The sequence below is a fragment of the Astyanax mexicanus genome, chromosome 9, assembly GCF_023375975.1.
Source record: "Astyanax mexicanus isolate ESR-SI-001 chromosome 9, AstMex3_surface, whole genome shotgun sequence".
Lineage (NCBI taxonomy): Eukaryota > Metazoa > Chordata > Actinopteri > Characiformes > Acestrorhamphidae > Astyanax > Astyanax mexicanus.
This window is the reverse complement of record NC_064416.1, coordinates 40,196,529-40,212,500: the sequence shown is the minus strand read 5'-3', so window position 1 is coordinate 40,212,500 and position 15,972 is coordinate 40,196,529. Positions and strand designations below refer to the sequence as shown.

The following is a 15,972-nucleotide window of genomic DNA, read 5'->3' as shown; positions in this document are numbered from 1 at the left end:
TAAAACAAGCTATGCTAGCTGGTAGTGCCCTGAGTTACCAGAACACTCAGGGTTTCTTTTTGTAGCGCTGTCAGGCAGCATTTACTGGCACTAAGCACTGCTAACCATGGCTAGCTCTGCTGCTAACCACGCTAAAATACTGAAAATCTAATCTTACTGTAAATAAACGGAAGGGCTTAACTCACACATATAAACACTTTTCAGGAAATCTGTGTAGATTAACATCCAGCACTTGATTGACTTTGAAAGAAAATGTTTTTTGTAAGAATTACTGTTTTGTTTCCTTAGGTGCCCTCAGCGATGAGACCTGCTTAATTAGAAGGGGAACATGGAGACTCCCTTGTTCCTTACTATTGATGCTTAAAATGCACCTTATAATCCGATGCACCGCATGTATAAAAATAGACCAGAAAATAGACGTTCATTGACAGTGCGTCTTATAATCCAGGGCTCCTTGTAGTCTGTAAAATACAGTAAGTACAGTAGTGAAGAAGTTCTATTTCCAACGCATATACTACGCATCTCTGCTGCTGTGTCATATTATTGCATGTAAAAAAAAAACTGAGAAATTGAAAGTAATATAAACTGTAAATTTAACTGAACAGTTAAAAAAATTGCATAGTTACACTTTTTTACAAGAACATACCTAGCTTTCAGTTGGTTTCTATACCTACACAGAAAAAGATTAAAATATATATATTTTTGCTGTGTCACTGTGGTTAAAGGATTGCTGGTTTCTTCAGCAGCTGGAGCTGGAGCACAAAATAGGCCGTGCTCTCTAGGTGGGTAAATGGAACTCTCTCCCCTAGTGTAATATTGATTGGCACAGGCATCTGTTAACTGTTGTATCAGAGCTGAGTTGCTGCGCTTTCCTCTTTTCACACTTGCTTATTAGTTATACCCTCTTCGCGGCAGTCGGAAAATAACTGGTGACTGAGCGCATGTCCATCCACTGTGCTTCCGTTTATCCACTCTCCATAATCTCTTTGTACTGCACTCGTTTTTTTTGTGGTTTTATTCTCATCTTATGTTCCACTCACCTTCTTCTGTACGTTTTCACCTCCATCAAAATCCACAATCCCCTTTGTTTGACAGCCAATAAACTGTCAGTCATACTGACCCGCACTCATCTATTTGTTTTTTCATCCTCCCATTCATTCTCACCCATGCCGAAGCATGTCCAAACAACTACCCAACAGAGCCCACTTGGCTCTAATGGGAATGGGAAGTGACACACTGACTGGTTTATTTAACGTTACACCAAAAACACACCCATAATTAATTAAGAGAATTATTACATGCCTTTTCCAAGTTCCTGTCATTACGATAGCAAAGACATTTGCATCAGTTACAGTCAGAGCATAGCACACGGACACCCTAAGTCAGGATCACTGAAATAGGGCCCAAAGAATTTGCAACTTTACTTAGGTTTACTTACATGTTCTGTGTGATTGTGTAGTTCAGCTATACATATGTATAGCGTTTTATGGTTTTTCATATAAACAAAGTCAGAATTCAGTCATTTTTTTCTTTCGTCATTTCTCCCACTTATTTCATGCAAAGATTCTGCATTTCCTTCTGGAAATATACTTTTCTACATAAAGTGCATGTGGTCAGATGATGAATCTGGAGAAAAGCTGAGAGATAAAGTTGTAGACAGGTGTGCAATTCTGAACTAAACAAATATGAATAGAAAATTTGGTTTGATTTGCAAAAAATGTTAATAATGTTGGATATGCAAGAAAGCACTTCTGGATCAATTTTGTGGAAATGGAAGATACATCATAATACACTAATGATGTGTTTATAGGTGCAGGTATTGACTTTTCCAAGGTTTTGTTTATAAAGTTGATCATGACCTTCTCCTTGATACATTATATTACATTGATTTAAGTCAAGCTTAGTTAAGCTTAAGCTTTAATGCTTTACTCTACATTACAGTCATCAGTAGGTAGGCAATAGTTACTGTTGTATGATATGAAATGTAATAATTGTAATAAACTATATTTGTTGTCATTTTAAGATCGTTTCATGCCACTAATACAGTGATAACATAATAGCATAATAATGCAAATGCACTTCTTTTTAAAGAGCATTGTCCTTTTGGTGATTATTAATACTGATATATTGCAAGTTAAAATATGTTTTTTTAAAGTATCATTAATAAATACACTGTACTGTATATTTATACCATATACTGTACATTAAGTTCATAACAATTATTGTGATGGGTCTAGAAGTCAGTGCGTCTTTCACGGTACTAAGTTTGATTATTTATTTGTTTAAAAAAAGGTTCATAAGGTTCCATTTTGGGACACTTCTTTTTTTCTTTTTTTTTTGGATTAATGGCTTGCTTAGAATATGTTTAGATTATAATACAGTGCTATACTTTCACTGTTGTTCAGTTTCTACTCTTAATTGAGTTTGATTGTAATAAAGTACTCATTTTTTCAGTATAGTACAGTTTGTGCTAAATTGAATAGAATTGAATGGACATTTAATTTTAACTAAATAGTAAAAGGTGTATTTTTGTAGGGAGGCCTATCACAGCGTTGAGTAATGTTGTGAGTGTGGTGAAAGGCGCCCTCTTCTGGTAGAAACATCTGTTTACATCATTTACATCAGTCAGTGCATCTTCACTTGTTACATCACAGAGATATTATTGCTTTAAATGTAAATAAACAAAGCTGCACAAATAAGAACAGATATTTTCATTTTTATTTCTTCCCCAAAATATGTCGCCATTAACATAGGCACATGAACCGATTAAACCATTATGATTTATATTCCAGATTAAAGGCATGTTTTCTCTTTATATTCATCAATTTAATATCAAAATTCCTTTACAGGGACTTTTAAGGAGAGCCAAAACAATTTGATCCTCTGGATAAAGGGTAGAGTAATCTGATACAGCTTCTTAATATACAATAAACTCTAGAGTCTAGACATTTAAGAACATCTCCTCTAAACAATAAGGATTCACTTTGAGACATAGCGAAATTGAGAAATTCAAAAATATTCAACTGCTCATACAAGACAAGTGAAGGCATTGAAATTTAACAGTCATTTAAAGAGAGAGAGAAAAAGGAGACCGAGAGCGTGAGAGAGAAATGTGCATACGTTCAGCAATGTTTTCATGTAAACATTTACCCACGTTTCGTTTGATAATCAGACGAAAGAGAGGACTCCTCCCAAAATCAAACGGAAAGATTGAATGATTGAATAAAGACACAGTTAAGACTTAAAAAATGTTATTTAAAAAATAAAGAAAGAATAAAGAAAGGAAAGAAAGACCCTCAAAAAGCATTAAAAGTACAAAATTAAAATCAGATATTAAGAGAATATTAGACTTCAGATTTAGAGCTTTCTAAAGTGGGCCACCAGTAAACAAAGTAAACGTAAAAATTTTACTGTTAGTATAAAGAATAAATTAGCAAGAACGAAAGGAGACGTGAGCGGGAAAAGAAAGGACACGCGAGTGTCTTAAGTGAATACTGCCACCAAAACCTGAGATGGAGGCAACACAGGTGAACACTTCAATTAAAACACTGCCAATAGATGCTCTTAATATCAACAACGCTATCATGACTTACAAAAGCCCCGAATCTGTAGAAGAACAGAAAATGATACAGCGAATTTTACAGGCTGTTAAAAGCTTCAAATCCAAAACCAAATCACAGAAGATACCCTCAAAGCTCTGCCAACATCACACCCTCTTCGCAATATAATCTGTACATAAGAACATACATCAAAAAGGCTTACGAGCTAAAAACGTATACAAATGTGCAAGATATCGAGCCTCTGCGGCGAAAAACTGTACGTCAACAGCTGTAGATACTTATTCAAAGTGTACATTACATTACGGAGTGATTTGGACATTGTTTCTGTAAACTTCATAGATATGAGCTCATGATACAGAGCCTTAAAGAGTGATATCATTCAGAGTTTTTCCTCGACAGGAGAAAATCCAGGCCTCTTTATTCGGAGAAGTCTTGAGTCCAAACTCAACGCTTCAACTTGGATCAGAGCGCTGCCACAACATCCACTGCAGTGCACCCACGTCGCTCCATCCGCCCACTACACCCGCTCTCACAGCCTGTCAGCCGGGATTCCGGCACTGTGGTAACGCTGTGGCCGCGGCCGGAGGGGCACCTCCACTAGTCCACCCCATCGAAGCCCTGAGCGTTTTCAATCGCAATGTTCAGCTTCTCCCGCAGCTCCTCAAACGACTCGTACGGAGGCAGATCCAGACGATTAAAGCTGTGAGAGAGAGAGACAATAAGTAAGAAGAGAGGAGGACATGGAAGAAAAGCGGAATTAGGAATTAGGAGGAAAAGGAAAAAATATTATCTAATAATAACAACAATTACTATAACATTAATAATAATAAAAATTATATTAGTAATATTAAATAGTTAACTGCTAATCCTAGAGGTTTAAACTACTTTTGACACACACTTATATGCAATATTTGACAATTTGATAAATTTATGACCAGGTATAATATGTTAGCCTATTTTCTCAATTAATGCTCCTTCCCTCACCTTTCCTGCTCCTCTCCTTCATTCCTCCACCTTCTTTAAGGAGTAGCAGTAGGAAGAAGAGAGGAGGAGTAGCAAACATTTCTGGATGCAGCTTCTATCTACTTCTAGGACATGTGTGAGAATCGGTTGATGATTAGGTCATATTTAGGCAGAAATATAGAAAATTCTAAAGGGTTCACAAACTTTCAAGCACCACTGTTACATACCGTTATCACATAAAAACCTATATCTATAATAAAGGAGGAATTTGCCTTAAAACCTAAAATTATTTATATTTTTAAGTATTTCTATTGGTCCATTTATTATGAATGTTGTCACAATTTAAAGAAACAATTGAAATAATCTTCCAGATTCAAATTATGTCAAAAAGTGAAAAAAAAAAAGTTAACAAAAATGAAGATACAAGGTTTTTGCATGATAATAGTAATATGCAAATGATTCCGGATGGTACTCACCATGTGTGCGCTCTGGGCAGTTTGTCACGGGTGCCCCACTGCTCTATGGTGAACAACTGTGGCCCATTGGACCCTGAACACACATAAATTAATACATTTTTAAAATGTATACGTGAAAACATTTCACTAATACAGTGCTGACCATTACACTCTTAAAATAACAGGGGGATGTTTAGGAGGAGAGAGACTGACCATAGAGCTCAGCAAAGCCGTTCATGGGCACGCGGGAGGTTCCCGTCACAAACTGAAGCAACCGGATTCGCTTCTCAGCATCCATTAGAAGAACAGTCTGTGAGAAAGAGAGAGAGAAACTGATGCAAAAAGACACTAATATCAATCAAACAGATTATAAAAATAGTTTGACTCATAATTAAAAGAATATGATACAGTTGATCAGCATGATTGACATACAGAACTCTCACAATAATCAACTTTTTTTTAATGATATTGTTCTAGAAATAATTGTGATAAATAATAGTAGTGTCATTTTAAGACCATTTTAATGCCACTAATAAAATAATTACTCAAAATCAAATTAATACCTTTATATTCTCATATACTCTCATATATATTACTTACAAGCATAGGATTAAATAATATAAATATAATATAGTGTACAATATGTCAATAAGGTATTTATTGTGACAGGCCTACTGACAAAAGTACTGACTGACTAAGTTTCGAAAGGGAGCTAGATGCTAGGCTAAAGTTGTTAACAAACCCTGGTCTTGGATTTTCTCAATTCAGTAAACCTACACCCAAAACATTTATTCCAACTGACTCCCCTATAATTACGATATTGATAAATATGTAACATCTGGACCAAACTAATGAATCTCCAGATGCATGTAGAGACACAGGTTGAGGGATGTTGAGTGTGTATTTTTTTCAGAGGGGATTTAAAGTTTAAACCAAAGAATATTTTACTAAACTAAAGAGGCATTAGCCAGTGAACAGATACAAAACTAAGATTTACACAATTTTTTCCAATTACCCCAAATGTGCAAAATAACGAAGTTGCACTATTCATGTCCAAATTAAGCTAAATTGGTGACAAACAGAGGAAACTTATACACCGTCAGTTAACACTGTGGAAACAAGGCCAAACTAACCTTCCAGAACCACTGGATGACGGGCTGGTTGGGTCCATAGCCGTTCTTGTACTTGGTGTTCTCCCTCCAGTCATTCACATCCACATCTCCCAAACCACACATCAGCAACTGAGAGTTAAAGAAAGAGAGAGTAAATATTTACTGCACTTTAAAAACCACATGCCTCAACCACTCAACTATCCAAACAGCAGTACCCACCTCCAGCTCATTCTCATCAAAGATCTTAATCAGGTCCTGTGGGATGAGCTCATAAAAGCCCTGTGAGGGATAGCAAGAGAAAGATTTAAAATGTACAGCTCTTTCTCACATAGGGTGCTTACACACATACATACATACATACATACATACCAGTAGCGGACACTGGTCTTTCAAGGAGGGGAAGCTTAATTTCGGCCTACATCTTAACATATGTAGTTTTATTTATACAAAAATTCTACTCTCCCTGAGATGTTTTTTTTTTTTTTGCAAACAAAAGGCATTATTTTCAAGTTTTCACTACACAGGTTATCCACTCACATGGCTTTTCCTACCATTGCTTTGCTGATGACACCCAGCTATACCTGTCATTCTCACCTGAAGATAACTCAATCTCTGCACGGATATCGTCGTGTCTCTCTGACATATCCTCTTGGATGAAGGAGCATCACCTTCAATTAAATCTCTCAAAGACTGAACTTCTGGTCATACCAGCAAAACCATCTTTTCAACACAACCTCTCTCTCTCTCTCTCACCGACAAAGGTTGCTAGGAACCTGAGTGTTATGGTTGATGACCAGCTCTCCTTCACGCACCATGTGGCCTCGGTTGCTCGATCCTGCCGCTTCGCGCTTTATAACATCAGGAAAATTAGACAGTTTCTGACGCAACAGGCCACCCAACTCCTGGTGCAAGCAGTCGTCATCTCACGCCTCGACTACTGCAATGCCCTGCTAACTGGCCTCCCGGCCTGTGTAGTAAAACCACTCCAAATGATCCAGAATGCAGCAGCACGTCTGGTCTTCAACCAGCCAAAACGGGCACATGTCACCCCGCTGCTCATTGAGCTCCACTGGCTACCAGTTGATGCTCGCATCAAATTCAAAACTCTTACAATCGCCTACAAGGTGATGACAGAACAGCTCCTTCCTACCTGCACTCACTCCTGAAGGCTTACGCTACCTCCCGGCCGCTGCACTCCTCCAATGAACGTCGCCTCGCTTTGCCAAACACTCACACAAAGCAATCCAGACTGTTCTCATACAGAGTTCCCCAATAGTGGAACAAACTACCTTCCACTACCAGATCAGGAGAATCTCTCACTATCTTTAATAAACTCCTGAAGACAGAGCTCTTCAAAGAGCACTTACTCTCCTAACACCTCTAACACACTAACTACTTCTAACCCCATTTCCTTCTTCCCCTCCTTCACTTCTCTATCCCTTTATTTCCCTTCGACCTCCTTTAAGCCCTATCTAAAAATGGGTTATCTAAATTCCTATTACTTTTGTACTTCATTATTGTAAGTCGCTTTGGACAAAAGCGTCTGCCAAATGAAATGAAATGTAAAAAAGGTACCCATTGAACAATTACATAAAAAAGACGCTATGACATGAATAAACATAAAATGATCAGTAAAAAAAAAACACTACGCAAAATCTTTAAAGTTGGTAAAGGAAAAAATGCAGGTAAATTTAGTTCCTTTTTGGACAGTTTTAATTTCCTTGAATAATCCCTTTATTAATTAAAATTATTAAAATTATTTTTAATGATAACACAATATTAGTCGTTTTTATCAAAGAAAATGCCGCTATAAGGATTAGAAAAGTCTCAGGTTCAACTCAGAACAGAATGAAAATGCTCCCATCACCAATTTTTACACTAAAAGGACGCTGATTCGCTAATTTCGCTGTCAATCAAAAAGGGACTCCGCCTCATACAGATCATCCAATCATCATGCAGAAGCTGAGCGTCTGGGCCGGCCGAGGCCAGCCCACTGCCCCATAGACCCCCAGAGACGCTGAGCGTCCGATGGGCGGGACAAAGCCCAGCATTTATCCAATGACTCGTCTCGTTTCGCCGCGCGCTTTGATCCGCTATTGAAGTCTGTGCACTGTTTAAAGCAGGAATGAGTGAGAGGAAAGCCGCGGCGTTCCCAGTGATAAGAAGCTGATTCTGAACTAAGTTCAGCGCGTTGTAGCGCATATTTAATCAATGACATGTACACACAACAGTATATATTTAATCACTTATTTTTTTTACATTTTAGGGGAAGCTGAGCTTCCCTTGCAGTCTTAGAGCAATCGCCACTGATACATACATACATACATGGTGCATTAAAAAAATTGAATATCACTGATAAGTTACTTTATTTTAGATTATTTAGATGTATTAAACACAGAGTGATCTATTTTAAGCGTCTATTTATTTTATTGTTGATGATTATGGATTATGATTACAGCTAATAAAACCCCAAAAATTAGAAACCAATTGTTATTTTTGGCAGTTTGGGCAGTGTGCCAAGTCCTGCTGGAAAATTAAATCTTCTAGTAAAAACTGCACTACAAACCATCACTGATTGTGAAAACACTAGACCTCAAGCAGTTTGGACTGTGTGTCTCTCCTCTCTTCCTCCAGACTCTGCTCCCTTGATTTACAAATGAAACGTAAAATTTACTGATGATCAGTGCTGGTTTGGAGAGACATGTCATCTGCCGGTGTTGATCCACTGTGTTTTATTATCAAGTCTAAAGTCAGTGCAGTTTTGTGGTTCCCTGAAAATCTTACAGCACTTCATGCTTCCCTCTGCTGACTACTATGGAGATTTTATTTTCCAGCAGGACTTGGCACACTGCCCACACTGCCCAACGTACCAACTGATCTTATATAATATTCTAATTTTCTAATTGACACTGATTTCTGGGTTTTCATTGGCTGTAAGCCATAAGCATCAACAATAAAGTCCACTCACCTCTTTGAAAGAGGTCATTTGCTTCTGAATCCGGTTTACGAATCTCCACTGCATCACCAGACTGAAAAACAGAACACAGATTATTACTCACCTCAGTTATTACTGCCATACAAAACCACATTTTCTGCAACTAAAATAGACTGTAATGTATTTGTTACATATTAAACATAAACTACTATCTATTTCTGTATTTATAGTAACTACTTATATTAATGGAAAGTCTGTAATGAAGAAGCATGCAGGTGCTGTGGGAGGTCAGTTGAGCTTACTGGATGTATTCCTTCTTGTTGCTGTCATTGACAACGATATCAGTGCCCCCTGGCTTTAGCTCGTGCTGGTGCGTCTATAAAAAAAAAAAGCTGTGTTTGTGCTACTGCATGTGTGTATATATATTTTTTTATCATTCAGTTGTGCTATGACTGGACAATCAGTATATATGGGATGGGTTTTAGCAAAACGTGCACTATGTCCGTTTTGCTTCCTCAAAAAATCCATTATTTTCATGCTTTAGAGAAGTAAGTAGTGACATTGAAAAAAGCAAACATGTAAGAATATTTTACTCTAATGAATGAATGTAATATAAATGAATTACTTTTAAATATTTTAATAAAATACAGTACTGGAAATATATTACATTTAAACACAGTAAAAGTAAGTTAATTTACTCCAACACTGCTTATAACTGATCAGGAATAGTATGCTCTACTGGCCAATCTTTCTGTTCCTAACAAACATTCAAACCTTTTAATTATTTACAAATGCTTAGTGTTACATGGTATATCGATAGTAGAAAAGTATCTATTTGTCATTAAAAACAATACAATAATCTGTTTATTTAGAACTACTACTTTAAAAATGAGTGTGCTTTATAATAAGAGTGGTATATCTGCAGGCATATTCTGCGAGTGAGAAGAGAAAGCCAAGCATGGCTGCTAGTTAATACCAGCATGAAAACTGTTTGACACTGACCTAAACTGTATTAGATTACTACCAATGCAGCATACATCTCTATATGTTCACACTGGCAACGTTATATTTATATTTAAAGCTAAAAATACAAAATAAATTAAAAATTCAGCACTCAATGGTAGACCAGCAGAACTAGTTAGGAACTAGCGTTTTAAACCAGCCCCGTTTGGTAATTGTAATCAGAGCATGTACTCAGTAAGATCTGGATGCAAATACAAAGTTAACTTTAAAAAAAATGTCCGACTTATAATGCTCTTACTTAAAATGAAGAATAAATATAATCACATTGTAATCCTTTCTGATACTGAGATATTTAGGCAGGTATTGTATTAAAAGACAACACTAATACAACCTTTTCCAGATCTGCTAAAGTATGTGATAAAATCTACTTTAAGTTGTTCATTTAAAACAGATCCAGGATCCTTCAGTACCTGTCCAAATAGTTCTTCATCGATGGTGAATCGGAGGTCCAGGTCAGCAGGGTCATTCTCCAGGATCCACTTCAGAGAGTTAAAATACTCGCTGTCCTGTAATATCACATAAAACCCAAACACACATTTTAGTAATGTCTGCACTACTGTGTTATGCAACACAATTAAGTTGGTAAGTCAGTCTCTGGCAATAAAATCCTCCACTTCAAGTTTCCTAATCTTTCATCTTACTCCATAGTACAAGTACAGCAATACAATTACACTAATTTAAGATGATGCTGACTGGTTTGACAGGGCTGTTACTTACCACAGACTCCATATCCTGTAATGTGATTGGCTTCTGCAGCATCATCTTGTAGAATGGGCGAATGAAGAAAGCTATGAGAGAGATAAAATAAATTAAAAAAAAAAAATTCTCATCTTAGTAATGACCTTATTACTGCACTTCACCTTTCAGACCACTAATTCTACTCTTCACTGGTGAAACTGAAACTTAGTCCAGTGTTAAGAAAAAGAGCTAAAGGCGTTACTGCCATGTGGGTCAGCCAGACGTGACTCTTCCTGTACAAGTTTCCAAGAGTCCCCCCACCCTTTTTTAAACAATATGATTGTATTGTGGTAATTTCTGCCTCTGCAGCACCCTCTCAGGTTCAACTGTGCTATAGATACATTAATAATTCATTTTAATCTGTTAGGGTTAGCTGTAAAACACTGCTAATACTATACTACACAACATATAGACAACGGCAAGGCTCCACCTACCGTCCAGCAGTTTGCCATGGTAGACAGCCATGCCCGCCACACGCCCAATGAATTTAAAGTAGGAGAGATGATCCTCATTGCAGAGGCCTGAGTTGGGGTTGATCTGTAGTGTATAGTTGTCCCTGCAAGTTCAGAAGCGTTCTTTTGTTTAGATTCCATACATTATTTTTTTACGTTTTTACATTTTTAGAAACATTTCCTTATCACTTACGTAGCAGAGTACTCAAACAGCCCATAATAAGGGTTGAACATCTCCTTGGAGATGAGGAAGAACCACTCCCGGGCCACTCCTCCGTAGTCCAGCCCCTTCTCTCCTGCAAACTCTAACCAAAGGCGGGCCTTCAGGAGGTCCGGCTTTTTGACAGACAGGATTCGGCGGTAGGAATCTTCCAGCAGAGCGTTCCGCCTCACTGACATCTCAAACCGGTTCGGGATGTCTGCCTGGAATGAAAGTGAGAGAAACAGATTTAAAACATGAGTTAATCTTTTCTTATTATTATTCTTATTATTACTATTACTATTATTAGTAAAGCATTCACATGAGGAACCTGTTACTTACTGGTTTCTTCAGCTTTCTGCGGAAATACTCATACTTCTGCTTGTAATCTCTGGAGTAAGGCACAGCCTAGAAAACACCAAAGCCACAAGTTGAGGTCTTATCCAGTGTTCTGAGAAAAATAATCATCTAAAAGTCTGACCACTGCATAATTCTACACTATTTTCCTTCATCTCCGACACACTTGTCTTTGTGAGCAGACTGCAGTGGTGTATTAGAGGTGAAAAACCTCCAAAGCCTTTTCTATATCTGACTGTTAAGATTAGGTGTTGGTGTGCAGTCAACCGTGCAGCTTGATTTAGGGCTTGTCAGAGTGTCTTTGCTATCATAATGACAGGAAAAGTATGGCTTTCACATGTCGAAACACGCAAAAGTCATGTATTAACTCTCTTAATTAATCATGGGTGTGTTTTAGGTGTAACATGAAATTAATTAATCAGTGTGTCACTTTACATTCCCTTTAGGAGCCAGGTGTCCTCTGACTTTGGTGGATTGCTATTTTAATGGTGCATACCTTTTGCGCTTCTCAGCAGAAAAAACTGACCTGCTCATTCCTGGTGTATTCTGTTTAGTGTTGAAGTAAACAGGCACAGTGTGCCTGTGTTGCCAAGATAGTAATAAACATCTGACTGCTGACTACTGTCTAGGCTTTTTTCAGTAAGTAGTGCACCGGTGTTTTCTGTTGCCAAGATAGCAAAACACTAGAAATTTACCTGATCACAATCTCAATTTCAGATCACAACATCTGTGTAAATGCTTTCATAAACTCCAGTGCTATGTAAACGATGCAGGCGCAAATTGAAAATGGTGGTGGGGTATAAGATAGGGCCATTAAAAACACTGGCCTAAAATTTAAGTTCTTTTTTTTTTTTTTATCGTAACTTCCTTTATTCCATGATCAGGCTTAGTCTGCATCTGGGAAAACTACAGATTCCATAAGAGCAGCACTTACTGGTCCAGTAATGGCAGAGTTCTGTAGTCTAGGGTCCTCCCACTGTGTAGTCTTAGTGTCTGAGGAAAAGCAGAACCATTTTAGCATATAGTTTCTACACACATACTTCTTTTTACTTAACAGATCATCTCAGTGTAGAACACTCATCGACAAAGAAATGGCTGTATCCAGAAAGAAAATACAGACAGGAAAGGTGGGTAATTGAGCCAGACATGATTGGAAGAAAGTGCTTTCTTGGTTGAGACGATCAACAAAGCAGTGTGTGGAGGCATTCTGGTCAGCGCAAAGATGAGCGATTTTGTTGTCACAAGTCACATCTCCAGAAGTCCTGGTGTCCCATATCAGACTAAATTTTTTATCATTTACTGTTCCTGGTAACCTTTATCCTACTTCCGAATAGCATTGCAATCCAACAGTTCTGGGTGTGACAAGCATTGTAACCATTTCTTTGATGATGAGTGTGTTCTCAGACTCGATTTATGTTTCATAGAAAAAGAATGTGTCTCTGCTGCTTACTGTGATCAATGTAGAAGATTCTCCCATCGCTGTGAATCCTCTCCTCCCAGCCAGGCTACAAACACACAGACACTCAGTATTCACATATGGACACAAATCCCCATTTCACACATACAGTACATACGCATTCATACAAAGCCGATGTCATTAACAAATGGCCTGTTATGAACCTCTGTATCCTTACCGGTAGTGGGCCAAGATCGTTGGGGTCGAGCGAGGGTCGTCTCCTCATGTGTGCTGGAATCTTAAGCCGGGGGTCATCCTGTATGTGCGCAGGAAAAAGAAAAACAATGAATTAGTGAAATTTAGAATTCGATTGCCATGGGAAATGCTAAACAATACATTAGGTCTGCTCTATGGGCGACCCATTAACAAATCCTTTTGAAGTAGAACCACTCCACTGATTTTTGGATCAAGGTTAGGCTACTTAGCAACCTACTGTAAGCACATCATTATAACAAACTACTTGGGAAAATTCACAGCAAACGAGGTCACATTTTGTTCCACTGTCTGTCTGGCAATGCATATTGTTCACTTTCAGTTTATGTAGCAAGCAGTGCTGTTTACAAAAAATGTTAGTGAATGCTTAAACTGCTCTTTTTATAATTTCAGTGCTCAGAGGAGAATGGTCATTACTATAGTTATAATAAACTGGAATGTTTATTTTAGCTAACGTTAGCTGTTGCTAAACTTAGTACTTATTGTATCTGTCCCAATAGAAAGCTAGCTCCTACAACCTAAGTCAGCCATAAGACATAAAGCACCTTTTTAAAGAGGAAATCCGGTGTGAAATGGACTTGCAAGTACTGCAAGGATGGAATGTCCTAACTATTAGTTTGAGCTTATCTAACAAAGAATTGTGGAGCTACTTTGAGCTTGTTAATTGTGTAAAAAAGTAGTGATTTCTTTGCATGGGGAATGCTATGCCCTTTTCACTAGCATTGTAAGCCTGTTTGGATAATCAGCTAATACCTCTGTATTTGGGAATGTTGGGGGGAATGAAGGTGGTGTAATCTTTCACATTAGTGACAGCACAACATGCATACCGTGCAAGTCTAGGTCAACCTGGTTTTTATCAAATGTCAATCTTTGCAAAAATTGTCTACCCTGTTATTGCCCACCCTGTCATGCAGTTTGAAAATACAATGTGATTCACCTGGGAAAATATGATTTTAGTGTGGTCTGATGGTTGAATACCCAACACTGACTGCCTGCTTTTATTTGACTACATTACATTACATTATATTACATTACATTTGGCAGACTCTTTTGTCCAAAGCGACTTACAATAGTATTACATCTTGCTATAAAAAATAATGTCGACCACAACATCTGTTTAGCAAAATTTTGCCCTTTTTTTCTTTTCTATTTACCAGTCTTAGTAATGGTGGCTAACATTAGCTCTATCCATTCGATTTGGCAAACTAGGTTTATATCTACAACTAGCTATTTAACATCTAGAAGCGGGATCATTTCTAATACATTTATGAATCATGTCAACAATACTGTAATACTATAGAACTCTAATGTTATCCATACAGCTTGGTTAATTCTGTTAGCTGTAGTTATGTTTTATACTGTATGCAATTGCATAGGTAAGGTATTTGGTAGGCACCAGCTTCACAGAGCCCTCCATGTTCTGATATCTAAACCACCGCACTCCACTTACCCATGTAGTGGTCTTGGTGTTGTGGTCGATGAAGAAGGGCCGTCCGTTGGGCGCGCTCCGCACCTCCCAGCCGACAGGCATGCACCCTGCATACTCAAAGGTGTGTGTGTGAGAGTGTGGACCTGGCGAGTGCTGTGGGCCAGGTGAACGGTGTGGACCGGGTGAGTGTAAGGGGGCGGGTGAGTGTAAGGGGGCGGGCGAGTGTAAGGGGGCGGGGGAATGCAGGGGAGAGGCGTCGGGTGAGAGCAGAGGTGGGGCGTAAACTGTGGGGCTCTGACAGCGGTATCCTGATGAACCACCAGACGCAGCAGCTCCTTCAGATGGCTGGATTAACTGCAGGAGAGAGAATACCCAAAACACTCACTCACTGTTGGTATAGCATCAAATACACCAAATACAGTCTATATGAGACATCATGACTTTTTTGTAGTCTATATCTTATTATAAATATTACTACTGAACAGAAAAAGAAAGGACAAAATGACTGGGATAATTGTTTACCATTGTTGTTCTATAATCAAGTTATTAAAAAAGACTTTGTCTTGCTTTTACTGGAGCAACTATCTCTACTGTCTTGAGAAGGCTTTCTACTAGATCAGGGGTGTCCAAAAAACGGCCCGTTTTCCTTTTTGGAGTGGCCCGCGAGGTATTTTAGAAATAAAATGAAAGTTGGCCCGCAGGTTTTTATAATGTGAGATTCAACGCTAGGTGTCAGAAACGGGCCAAAAAATCTAAAAGCGGAGAGGGTGCGCATTTCTAGCGAAGAAAAAACGGGGCAAAGAGTCTAAAAGCGGAGAGGGTGCGCATTTCTAGCGCAGAAAAACGGGGCAAAAGAGTCTAAAAGCGGAGAGAGTGCGCATTTCTAGCGCAGAAAAAATGGGGCAAAAGAGTGTAAAAGCGGAGAGGGTGCGCATTTCTAGAGCAGAAAAACGGGGCAAAAGAGTCTAAAAGCGGAGAGAGTGCGCATTTCTAGCGCAGAAAAAACAGGGCAAAGAGTCTAAAAGCGGAGAGAGTGCGCATTTCTAGCGCAGAAAAAACAGGGCAAAGAGTCTAAAAGCG

General features: G+C 38.3%; 1 protein-coding gene across 2 annotated transcripts in view; it reads right to left on the bottom strand.

The window, feature by feature from the left end:
• Positions 1-2,700: 2,700 nt before the first annotated feature.
• The window catches only part of nedd4a (NEDD4 E3 ubiquitin protein ligase a), a 64,351-nt gene continuing 51,079 nt past the window's right edge, over positions 2,701-15,972 (bottom strand). For both annotated transcript variants that reach the window (XM_007251863.4, XM_007251862.4), the window contains 16 exons: positions 14,914-15,246; positions 13,429-13,506; positions 13,245-13,299; positions 12,729-12,787; positions 11,780-11,845; positions 11,432-11,661; positions 11,221-11,342; positions 10,766-10,836; positions 10,459-10,554; positions 9,328-9,401; positions 9,059-9,119; positions 6,310-6,369; positions 6,112-6,219; positions 5,192-5,288; positions 5,000-5,072; positions 2,701-4,260 (listed from right to left, as the gene is read on the bottom strand). In XM_007251863.4, the coding sequence (XP_007251925.3) occupies positions 4,158-4,260; positions 5,000-5,072; positions 5,192-5,288; positions 6,112-6,219; positions 6,310-6,369; positions 9,059-9,119; positions 9,328-9,401; positions 10,459-10,554; positions 10,766-10,836; positions 11,221-11,342; positions 11,432-11,661; positions 11,780-11,845; positions 12,729-12,787; positions 13,245-13,299; positions 13,429-13,506; positions 14,914-15,246 (1,686 nt within the window). In that variant the 3' untranslated portion in view covers positions 2,701-4,157. The remainder of the gene's footprint in view (positions 4,261-4,999; positions 5,073-5,191; positions 5,289-6,111; positions 6,220-6,309; positions 6,370-9,058; positions 9,120-9,327; positions 9,402-10,458; positions 10,555-10,765; positions 10,837-11,220; positions 11,343-11,431; positions 11,662-11,779; positions 11,846-12,728; positions 12,788-13,244; positions 13,300-13,428; positions 13,507-14,913; positions 15,247-15,972) is intronic.